The sequence below is a fragment of the Leucopleurus acutus genome (genome assembly GCF_964270905.1).
Source record: "Leucopleurus acutus genome assembly, chromosome: 6".
Lineage (NCBI taxonomy): Eukaryota > Metazoa > Chordata > Mammalia > Artiodactyla > Delphinidae > Leucopleurus > Leucopleurus acutus.
In genome coordinates, this window is record NC_139149.1 from 58,368,320 (window position 1) to 58,381,028 (window position 12,709).

Genomic DNA, 12,709 nt, shown 5'->3' on the forward strand with positions numbered 1-12,709 from the left:
CATGTTTGCCAAAACTCAGGAAATGTACCTTTAATATTTATATTTTTCACTGTGTGTAAATGTTACATCTAAAGAAAAAAACCTCAAAACAAATATTAAATTCTAGTTAATAATATGCATGCTGAAATATTTAAGAAATGTATCAATGTCTGCAATTTACTTGAAATGTGTAAAAAAAAATAAGACGGACTGATGTAAAGACAGACGATAGATACATGAAAAGAAGTAGAGAAAGGTGTTAATGGTAGAATACATGTGGTGGGTATATGGGGTATTCACTGTAAAATTCTTTCAACTTTCCTGAATGTTTGAAATTTTTCATAATAAAATATTGGGAGGAAATGGGGAGTGGGGATAGGCCACTTATTCTCTCTGATATGCTCCTTATCTATTTTTAGTCCACAGGCATTTTATACCACATTGTAATGTAACAATACTTTTCAGAAAGCAAGAAACAGTCTGCTTATCTGGCAACATAAAGCAAACATGTTCCAGAATAATTTTTAAAGCTCTTTTTCCTTTATTCTGCCATGATTCTCCTATCTATAAAAGAATCCGATCAAGACTTCAGCAAAACAAGGGCAAACCACAAGCCACTAACTGTGGAGTGAAGAAACCGTTGCTTACTTCACACTTTGATAGTTTGTTTTCTTTTCTTTTCTTTTTTTTTAAATTTATTTTTGGCTGCGTTGGGTCTTCTTTGCTGCGCGTGGACTTTTCTCTAGTTGCTGTTGTCTTCATTGTGGCACACGGGCTTCTCATTGCGGTGGCTTCTCTTGTAGTGGAGCACGGGCTATAGGCACGTGGGTTTCAGTAGTTGTGGCTCCCGGGCTCTAGGGCGCAGGCTCAGTAGTTGTGGCACACGGGCTTAGCTGCTCCACAGCATGTGGGATCTTCCTGGACCAGGGCTCAAACCCATGTCCCCTGCATTGGCAGGCGGATTCTTAACCACTGCGCCACCAGGGGAGCCCATAGTTTGTTTTCTTTTAACGAGGATGAGGGGGCACCTTCACTTTTTACCCTACCTGCTGTTTGACTTTTTTCAAAGAACATGTATTCATTTTATAACTTTGAAATAATATATTTTATTAATTTGATGTTTTAAAATTTTCCTAAAGAGATCCTTTTTAATTTACTGAATGGAAACTAATAAAATTCCACAACATTAATATGATAATTTTGTAATTTTTAAAACAACCAAGATTTCCTCATTAAACGTTTTTCTATATGCATGTAGAATATTAAAGGAAAACACTTGTGAAAAAGAAAGGAAGGAAAACTAGAGTTTTCCACATTATAGGAGAATAGGGCCTCCTGATGAAATTCTGACTAGAGCTAAATATAGAAACTATGGTTCTAGAAGTTACAGTTTCAAACAAGAATCTAAATATTTTAGATTAAATCACACAATAATGGTCCCTGAGATCTGCAATTAATGCACAAAATCATTTTGCTTTTCATTATACAGCCAGAACTTCAAAGTTTAAGCCACAATCTCACAAATAATGCTTGGCTAATGGCTTTTACTTTTAGACAACCCATCATGCTATTTATACTATACAATGCTGTTTCTACATGGCTCTCCATAGCAAGCACCTGTATCAAAACACTCCTGCTTATTTTACTATCTGTTGGAGGAAAGGGAGCAGGGAAGAAGAGAAAGGGGGCAGTTTACATGCTAAGAAAACATGGAGGGTAAGGGCAGAGCATGGGGCCACATTTGACCACTCCCAAACCTCCTTTTCGGATACACTTAACTAAATCACTCAAACTTGTTTATGCTAGTTGTATTAACTGAGATTTGGTCTGGGGTAATTATAAACAATATTATGTGATTCTATTTCAATTTATATATCTATAGGACTCATCATCAAAAAGTATAATAGAATCAAGGAATACCTCTTGGAGCTGGAAAAAAGATGGACCAACTGAACTATTCTAACCTTTCATCATTGCCCTGGGTAAAGGGGCGGGAAACAGAACAATGGGGAAAAGATAGTTTTTTTTAATTAAGAGAACTTAATCTTGTGTTATTGGGGAAGTCAATCAACCTCTCTGGAGCTCATTTTCCTTAAACGTTAAATGAGGAAGGGTTGGCTACTTGGAATAAGTTAAACATTATCAAAGCCTCTGATTTTCTTAAAAGTATTAAAGAAACTTTAACAATGATATTTAACTTTTTTTTAAACATCTTTACTGGAGTATAATTGCTTTACAATGGTGTGTTAGTTTCTGCTTTATAACAAAGTGAATCAGTTATACATATACATATGTCCCCATACCTCTTCCCTCTTGTGTCTGCCTCCCTCCCACCCTCCCTATCCCACCCCTCTAGGTGGTCACAAAGCACCAAGCTGATCTCCCTGTGCTATGCGGCTGCTTCCCACTAGCTAGCTATTTTATGTTTGGTAGTGTATATATGTCCATGCCACTCTCTCACTTTGTCCCAGCTTACCCTTCCCCCTCCCCGTACCCTCAAGTCCATTCTCTAGTAGGTCTGTGTCTTTATTTCCGTCTTGCCCCTAGGTTCTTCATAACCTTTTTGAAGTCATAGACCCTTTTGAAAAACGTGTGATTTCTCCCCAGAAAAATGCAGATACAAATTCACTCATTTCGCATTATATTTCAGCAAGTTCAGGAAACTCTGAAGACTATCCAAGAACGGGAGGTTAAGAATCACTGTGTTTCTAGGGCTTCCCTGGTGCCGCAGTGGATAAGAATCCGCCTGCCGATGCAGGGGACACGGGTTCGAGCCCTGGCCCGGGAAGATCCAACATGCTGCAGAGCAACTAAGCCCGTGCGCCACAACTACTGAGCCTGCGCTCTAGAGCCCACAGGCCACAACTACTGAGCCTGCGTGCTGCAACAACTGAAGCCCACGCACCTAGAGCCCGTGCTCCGCACCAAAAGAAGCCACCACAATGAGAAGCCGGCGCACCGCAACAAAGAGTAGCCCCCGCTCGCTGCAACTAGGAAAAGCCCGTGCGCAGCAATGAAGAGCCAACGCAGCCAAAAAATTAATTAATTAAAAAAAGAATCACTGTTTCTAGAAAATTCCACCTTTCTCTGCTTTTAGAAATAATCTGTATGTTTCATAAACATATATTTATCATATATTTATAATTTTTATGACCTAACTCTATGAATCAGATTTCCTACCCAATCTCAATCTGATTTATTCCAAGGAGAGAGGGGAAAAAGGAAGTTTAAGATGTTTTTAAAATTTGAAATAGAACAGATTTACTTTTTCAAAAGAGAAACAGTTTTTGGTTTTTTTTTTAAGTAAACACTATTCAACAGTATTAGATTCTTTACTAGCCAAACCCATTTTTGATCTATCCCACTCTGGCAACTTAAACACTTGATTACACTTGACCACACTTTAACAACACAACTGATTCTGGCAGAACCACATGAAGCTTCAAATAAGATAGACAAGTAGGATGGATCAGAGCAGACAGTCACAAAAGGAAGCATCTGAAAAGATATGGATATCTGAAAGCAAGTCTCAGGCCAAATTAATGACAATAAATACTCTAACAAAAGTTTCTAAAAGAGCTTTAATAAATTTGAAGAAGGAATTCTGATTAAATATGATTAATTTTTATATGCCTTACTGTCTAATCACTATTGAGAGACTCAATGACTGAATGGTCCACAGTAACTCAGCAGTTCATTTGACTTTTTTTAAGAGACAAGGCACAAAATGTATACAAGTTCCCCGATATCTGCCATTGATAAATTATACAAAATCTTTCCAAGATATAAAGTACTCATAGTAACTTTCATGCACTGTGCTAGATTCTATGAGAAAATACAAATGAATACAATAACCCAGGATTCAAAGAACTTAGAAACCAACACTTCTACTTTAACTATTAAACAGCCTTCTAAACGAATTTCACTGCATGCAAGTCTTGTCCTACTCTAACCTTCCATTTTTTAAAAATCTGATCGTATTTGTAATAACAGAAATAAGGTTTAAAGACTTAAAACTAGTTTTGCCTAGTTTTTCAAAGTTCTTCACACAAGCACCTCTACAGGTAGGATAAAGAAACTGGGCCCTTGGAGGCCTGGGGCTGTAGCTTGGAACTCACAAAGCAAGGCATATAAATATTCCATTCCCTCCATAATACAGTCATACTTGATTTTAATATAAAAATGCTATTTCCCCTTGATTTGAGTAAACTGACACTCTAGTAAGATGCACCTTGTAACTTCTGTGACTGCACACATGTGTACACTACCAGGCTAAAAATACCTCCAAATCTGAGAGTCACAAGCCTACAGGATACAGTCAAAGCTTAGCACATGAGGTCCCCAGCTGCACTCCAACTGCTACTCTGACAACAAAAAAGTAATGCCACAGCCCCACCGAAGTACTTATAACACAACCTCCTCAATGTGTATGCAGCAGAGACATGCAAGTGGCCCTTGATGTTTCATGCCACTGTTGTTCCCTTTCCTGGAATTCTCCTCCCTATTTGTCCAACCACCAGCAAGCTCCTTTTTGTCTTGCCAGATTTCACTCAAGCATCACTTCTTCTAAGATGCTCTCCTGACCACCCAAAACATAGTTAACCATGCTTTCTTGGGTGTCCTTTGTATGTTTCATATGGTTCTACTATAACACCTTATTCCCAAAGTATTACTTTTTTTCTTTGTTTACTCATCCTCTTTCTCACTAAGCCATGAGTTTCTTCTTACGGTCAAGAACCTCATTTAATTTGTTTGTATTTCTAACGTCCAACAGTGCCTGGCAAATGGTGGTTGTTCAATAAATATTTGTCAGGTAAATGAGTACACAGATAAATGAATAAATACCACTCTCTAAATTCTTCCCTGATTTATTTTTCTTCATAGCAGTTATAACCACCTAACATTATAATTTACTTTAAAATTTTGTTTATTGGTTTTCTATGATTTATTCACTGATGGAATTCTAGTACTTAGAACACTGCCTAAAATATAGTAGGTACTCAATATTTACTGAATGAATGAATGAATGAATGAATGAAAGACACTTAGTTACCTGAAAACCATTCTGCTCAGATTATTCAATATAAAATACACCTTTTGCATGTAATTTTTTTTCAAAAAAAGAAAGAAATGCTAGTATATTTGACAATGGCACTAAATAACAGTTTTTATAAACTTCTAAGAAAAGATATGGTTTATTAATATTAAAATTCCAGATGGTCATGGGTAAATTCATGGTTTTCCTATTTTTTAACATAATATGGAAGAACATTAGTTTTTTTAAAAAGTGCATAAAGGTTCTTACCCATCCTTGGTTTGATCAGCTACTCCTGCCAAGAGCTGCACAATCTTCGGATTGCTATTTGGATCATTATACAGTCCAAGATAGCGCTGGACAAAGTCTTCCGGGGTCATGTAATGTTCTCCATTGACCTCAGTAGTGGCATACTAAAAAATAAATAAATAATGTATACTTAAAATTAAAAGTATTCAATATCATTTCGTAGCCAACAAATGTTTTCTGAAAAGGTAAATTAAAGGCCAGTATCATAATCAAAATAAGAATAATAAATGCAGATTTTTCTCTGTATGGTCAAAAAACAAACACCCAGAGCCTGAGTTAAGAACATCAGTAAGGTACTGATACATGCTACAATATGGATGAACCTTGAAAACATTATAAGGTAAAGAAAACACACAAAATGCCACAAACCACATGATCCCATTTATATGAAATGTCCACAACAGGCAAATTCAGAGCTTCAGAGAAAAGAGTAGTTGCCAGGAACTAGGAGGAGGGGTGAATGGAGAGTAACCACTTTATGTAGGGGGTTTTTCTTTGGGGGTGATAAAAATGGTCTGGAATTAGATACTGGTGATAGTCATACAACATTGTAAATAAACTAAAAAACACTGACTTGCATACTTTAAAATGGTAAATTTTATGTAATGACTTTTATGTCAATCAAATGTATGTGTAGATATATATGAAAAAATATGAGAAAGACGAAGAAAGGTGAAAGGGCAGCCAAGTGAGCAAGATGGAAAGTGAGAAGATAACATCTGGAGACTTCCTGCCTGCAAGAGTCGGGGGGTGGGGATGGGGACACAACCTGCCAAACCTTGAATGACAACAGCATAGCAAACAAGACCTGCCATCATAGGTACTCATTCTAAGTTCCAGGAGCGAGAAAAAACAAAAACATTCTGCCTTTTACGTCAATAATTTTAGAGAATAAAATAATAATAATACCTGCCTATCATACAAATGCCTCTTTATACATTCAGGGTTTTATGTACTATGGTGTGACCAAACATGACCAACCAAAGTCTTCATCTTTGGGTTGTAGTTGATCAATTTAGCTACTTCGGGCAACTATCAAAGTAGTAACATCAGAAAATTTGTCAGAAGTGAGGAATACAAGGCCCACTAGTGCCAAGCACAATAAATTCAAACAAACAAAACAAAAACCCACACCAGAGCCTGGCCCATCATCATAAAATTGCAGGACATCAGGATAAAGAGAAAATCTTTAAAGTTTTCAGAGAGAAAAAATAGGTCATATATAAAGAATTATGAATCATGGGCCTCAATGTTTCCCAACAGAAACAGTAGAAGCTTGAAGACATTGCAGTAAGGCACTGAAAATTCTAAGATAAATGATTTCTCACCTAGAGTTCTAAACTGAGTCAAACTTTCAACCAATTGTAAGAGTAGGTTAAAAGTACTTTGAGATATCCAGGTTCTCAAGATTTTTTTTCTCCCTTTATGTACCCTTTCTCAGGAAGCTATGATAATTCGCTCCATCAAAAAGTGAGCATGGGGGTTCCCTGGTGGCGCAGTGGTTGAGAGTCCGCCTGCCAATGCAGGGCACACGGGTTCGTGCCCGGGTCTGGGAAGATGCCACATGCCGCGGAGCGGCTGGGCCCGTGAGCCATGGCCGCTGAGCCTGCGCGTCCGGAGCCTGTGCTCCGCAACGGGAGAGGCCACAGCAGTGAGAGGCCCGCGTACCGCAAAAAAAAAAAAAAAAAAAAAAAGAGAGAGCATGGACCAAGTAAGAGAAAGACAGGGGATCCAGGAAACAGATAATCAAATCCAGTAAAGTGGCCAAGGGAAATCCCAGTACAACATTTGTGCTGCAGGTCTCTGGAGTGCCATTCCTGGCTGGAGCAGACAGAGGGCTCCAAGAGGGCAAGCCACTAGGGAAACTGTAATATCAGGGTATCCAAGGCATTTGGTACGTGGAAAATAACATAGGGAGGAGCTTAAATCTTTATGCAAATGCCCTCCTCTCAATGAGACCTACTCTTCATCAGCCTATTTCGCATCACCACCCATGCCTATATCATATTCCCAATTCCTCCAGGGTGCTCTGCTTTTTTTCCCCCTGGCACCTATCACCTTCTAACATACTATATATTTTACTTCTTTATTATGTTTACTGTATCTCCCAACTAGAATGTAAATAACACAAAAGAAGGAATTTTTGTCTAGTTTGTTCCCTGATGTATCCCCAAGCACCAAGAATAATACCTGGCACATGGAGGGCACTCTAAAGATTTGTTAATGAATTAGTACTAGGTACACAAATCACTAAGTAAATGAAAAGTTAGGTAATTTTTAACTCTATAAAAACATTAAATTATGAATAAGTACTTCTTTTGTATAAAAATAGAAAATATTATAATACATGACTTGGCTGAAAATAAACAGAACTTAGTCATAATAATGTAGATACCAAACATTAATTTAATAACAATTACAAATATGCTCATAAGAATGGAGGGAGAAGAATGCGGGAGGAAGTAGTATAAAGAAGCTAAGTCCTCATCTGCTATAATAGAAAGTCAATAGTGTCTAGAAACAGCAGTATAGAAATATGAAGGGAAATATCAAAATGAATAGCTAGAAAAGTTACAAGAGCTTGCTTCTAGGAAACAAGATGAGGATGAGAAGGATAAGAGCAAAGGACGGTTGGTCTGCTTTTTGGTTAAGCATTTCAAATGTCCTCATTTGTGAATCTGTCTAAACCAAGCCACTAGCTCTTTCAATAAGGAGAGAGTTAAATTTTTAAATATTTCCTTGGTTGTACTCTGAAAAATACCATAGAGGCTATCACAACAAATGCTCTATCAGCCTGCACAAGAAGCAGCCCAAAGGTGGACACATTTTTACTAGCTGGTACTACCAAAAGCACCTCACTAATATCACCCCAAAATAAAGTCATGTTCTCTCTACATGCTATAAAAGTCATTCCTGAAAGGGTCCTGGGTTTATATCCTGGCTCTACCACTAACTCGCTGTGAGTCCTTCAATGATGCCATTCTCCTCCCAAGCCTCTAGATAAAACATGCATCTATAAAATGAAAACTAAATAATCTTTGAATTTTAAAACAATATACATGCAAACACAGGATAAAGAAAAAATAAACTGAATGGCATTGATAGTGATAGTGAGTGGATTCTACTAATTCTAATCAACTGCTTCTTCTCCTCCTTCAAGTTCTTCAATGTATAGCATAACATTGTTATGCTATACATTGACATGTATACCCTGACATGTTTACCAAGATACGAAAACCACCAGAGTTAAGGACAGGCAGGAGTGGGGAAAGGCACAATGTCAGGGAGACTACTGCAACTGGAAAGAGGGATCAATACAAGGAAGTATAAAAATAGAATTTTAAGAGACTGACAAGTCAACAACTAACTAGAATGAGTGCCAAAGGAATGAGAAACATACACTGGGAACCAAAAAGAATGATTCATTTTGCGGATAGGCGGGAAGGGATTGATGGGAAGGAAAAGAAAATAATGTTTAGAATAGGCCTTGAGAGTAAAACTTAATTTCAACTGCAAATGGAGAGAAGTATTTCAGGCTTAAAAAAAAGCAAACAAATACAGAAATTTAAAACATATATTTATTTCTTTTTGGGGGGAGGAGGAGTTAGTTGGAGAAAGAAATGGTAACAAAGAGAGGGTATACAAAGATATGTAGAAGAAAGTGAAGCTGAAAGGCAGTTTGAGACCAGATAGTGGAAGACTTGGAATGCTAAACTGAATAGTCTGTACTTTATCCTGGCCATGGGAAGCCACTGAAAATTTTACGACAGGAGAGAGACATGATCTGGCCTGTGCTCTCTCCGGAGGCAAAGTAAAAGATGGACTGGAGAAGAGAGTCTGGGGGCAGGGAGACCAAGCAGTGGCTACTGCAACGATCCAGGTAAAAGAGACTGAGGCCTGAACCAAGGCAATGGGAGTGAAAATGCAAAACAATGGGGACTTTCACCCACTGCTAGCAGCTTTTTCTTTTATTTATGATTTTAATGCTGTCAATTCATACCATTCAAAATTCAAAAGGATATACAGTGAAAAGTCTTCCTCCCACCTCTGTCCCCAGTCACTCAATTCCTCACTCCAGGGGCAATCAATTTCTTGCATATGCTTCCAGAGATGTTCTGTGCATAAACAAGTAAATTTTATATATAGGAGATATATATATATATATGCCAATATATATACATACAAATATGTACGTATGAATATTCTTATCCATTTCTTTTTTACACAAATGATAACATACTGTTTACATTGTTCTATACACCTTGCTTTTTCAAATTCAGGCCTTTTAAAAAGTGATTTAGGGCTTCCCTGGTGGCACAGTGGTTAAGAATCCGCCTGCCAATGCAGGGGGACATGGGTTCAAGCCCTGGCTCAGGAAGATCCCACATGCTGCGGAGCAACTAAGCCCGTGTGCCACAACTACTAAGCTTGCGCTCTAGAGCCTGCGAGCCACAACTACTGAGCCCATGTGCCACAACTACTGAAGCCTGTGCGCCTAGAGCCCATGCTCCACAAGAGAAGCCACGACAATGAGAAGCCCGCGCACCGCAACCAAGAGTAGTCCCTGCTCACCGCAGCTAGAGAAAGCCTGTGTGCAGCAGCAAAGACCCAACACAGCCATAAATAAATAAATAAATAAATTTTTAAAAAGTGATTTAGCAATATATATGTACATACACACAAATATACATACATGTCATATATAAAGAACCATAGAAATGCTCATATTCTCTGACAAAGAATCCTGGGCCAACTTTTATGAGAAATTTAAAAGAATTAAGAACTAAATATAAAATAAGGAAATACAAGAGATGGGTTATGGTGATCTTTGTTCTCTCACTTCACAATTTGAGTGTTGCTTTCTTTAATTAGCAGATGTCAATTTTCGAAAGAAACAATATGAAAACATTTCAGAGTCTTTACAAAATACAGCAACTAATTGTTCATTTCTTTTGTCACGGAGGTGTCTAATATCTAATACTAATACCTAAATTTGATTGCCAGGACTATCACCACTATATACACAGAACACACACACACACACACACACACACACACACACAGAATGTATACTGCACTTACTGAATCACCAGGATTTCACAACATTCTTGACTTTAAAACTATCAGGAAATAGAGCAGCCTTAGCACAAATCACCAAGGACACAGTGGCCAACAAGGAAAACAAATGCTTTTGTTGACATGTACTTGGAACAGGCTTTGCCAGTATCTTAGGTTATAAATGATGCCAGAGAATCACTTACCCTGAGGTATTTTGCTAGTGTTTTCCCCAACTCTCCTAGTCTATTTTAACTTGATTTTAACTGAAAGATAAAGTGCATAGCTCAGAGGAAAAAAACACAAGTCTTCTCACCTACAAGGAGTCAGTACTTGACTTCTGCAGGAGACAGTTAACTAATTAACTCATTAAATTAGAGACAATTACTTGGCAATGTCAGTGAGCCTGCTGCCTGAACAGACAAAACAGAAGAGGGAATTTAGAACTGAAACTAGAAATCTACTCACAGTCAGTCAAGAGACTAAAACATTTTAGGTATTATGTTAACAAAGAAAAGCAGGTACCTCAAAAACAGGTGGTACGTTTAAACCGAAAAGTATTTTTTAAAAGAAGACTGACCTGTTTATTTTAAATAACTTCATTGCTTTCAACACTTATTTTAATTGACTGGATAATAATGTTTAAACAGACCAAAAAAAAAAAAAAAAAAGAAACATGGCCTAAAGTAACACATACAGCTAGAAATAGGAAAAGGTTAAGTGGCCTTATTGAGACCTTCTCTTTCTGCTAACCAAAATGACTTGCATGTTTACACTAAAAACGATAAAAAGCAATTTAAAAAAAGTTTTGGATCTCCTAGACTAACACTTATGCTAAAATTTTAATATATTAAAGTAATTTAGTAGTTTCACAATATCATTTCTTTTTTTTTAAGTTTTTATAAAATTAATTAATTTATTTATTTTTGGCTGTGTTGGGTCTTCATTGCTGCAGGCAGGCTTTCTCTAGTTGCGGTGCATGGGCTTCTCACGAGGTAGCTTCTCTTGTTGCAGAGCACGGGCTCTAGGTGCACAGGCTTCAGTAGTTGTGGTGCGTGGGCTCAGCAGTTGTGGCTCATTGGCTTAGTTGCTCCGTGGCATGTGGGATCCTCCCAGACCATGGATTGAACCCATGTCCCCTTCATTGGCAGGCGGATTCTTAACCACTGTGCCACCAGGGAAGTCCCACGATATCATTCGTATTTTGTTCCTATCATTTCAAAGACTGAACTAAAATGACTTTAAATGAAATTAACCAAATATTATATCCATACTCCAAATAACTTTAGAGTTAATCCTTTGCCATTTCAAATATGTTTCTTAAGCAGTCATAAATCCCTCTTGGGCAAGAAGTCAAGGACACATGAAAGACACAGACAAGAAGTAGCTGACAGTATCTGAATAAAAATAGGTAGTCTGTTCTCTCGATTAAACTTTTTCCTAACCTAGCGCAAGTATTTTAATGTAAAAGTGCACATAGCTTTGACATTTCCAGAAATATTTGAACTTACTTTGAGTATAGTTCATACGTGTTTGAAAAAGCCTTGACATTCTGAAGCTTGAGAAAGAAAATGGATCTTAATGAAAAATTAGAATCTTTATACATTTATTCAAAATTATTGCTGATAAAAGACAGTAGGGTTTCATATACAGATTTATGTTGTACTTGCACTGAACTACCTCTAGCACCAAGTGATAAGATCATGTTATCTAGAAATGTTTTGTCTATCAAGCCTACAGATCAACACATCAAGACCTCACTTGACTGTAGTAAATTGGATAACAGTAACTCCTTTGCAATTTACCAAATTTAACCTTAAGTAACCTTTAGAATGTATGCAACCTACATCACAGGTTAACTATAAAGTAGACTTTACGTAGAGTCTATACACAACCCTAAATTTCCATTGAGTAAGGAAAAAAAAATGTTAACTTAAAATTCAATGACATGAATGAGTAAACCCAAATAGTCTAAATGATATTAAATTACCTGTTTAAATGGTTTAAGTTCAAAAACAGATTTTATTTGATGTTCGATATTTCTAAAAGATTTTCCAGAGATTATAAAGGAAAATTCTGACAGGCTGTGACTAGAAAGTTGGTTACTTTTAAAGAAATTATACAGTGTGTCAAGATAAAGAATTTTCTTTTTTCAGTAATACCAAAACAAGGTAATATATCTAGAAGCACTACTTATTAAGCGGAAAATCTGCTTAAATCAAATCTTTCAGGTTACTTTGTTTTCACTTTTAAAACATTTATCAAGCACCAACTTTGTGCTGGGCATTAGGCCTGGTACTAGGGATGTAGAGATCAAAAAAACTTAGTTCC

At 37.1% G+C, this 12,709-nt stretch overlaps 1 protein-coding gene across 1 annotated transcript in view; it reads right to left on the minus strand.

The window, feature by feature from the left end:
- The window catches only part of SLC25A12 (solute carrier family 25 member 12), a gene marked incomplete at its 3' end in the record, with an annotated part of 89,414 nt that overhangs the window by 65,023 nt on the left and 11,682 nt on the right, over positions 1-12,709 (minus strand). The window contains exon 3 of the mRNA XM_082840955.1: positions 5,285-5,427. Coding sequence (XP_082697081.1) covers positions 5,285-5,427 — 143 coding nt within the window. The remainder of the gene's footprint in view (positions 1-5,284; positions 5,428-12,709) is intronic.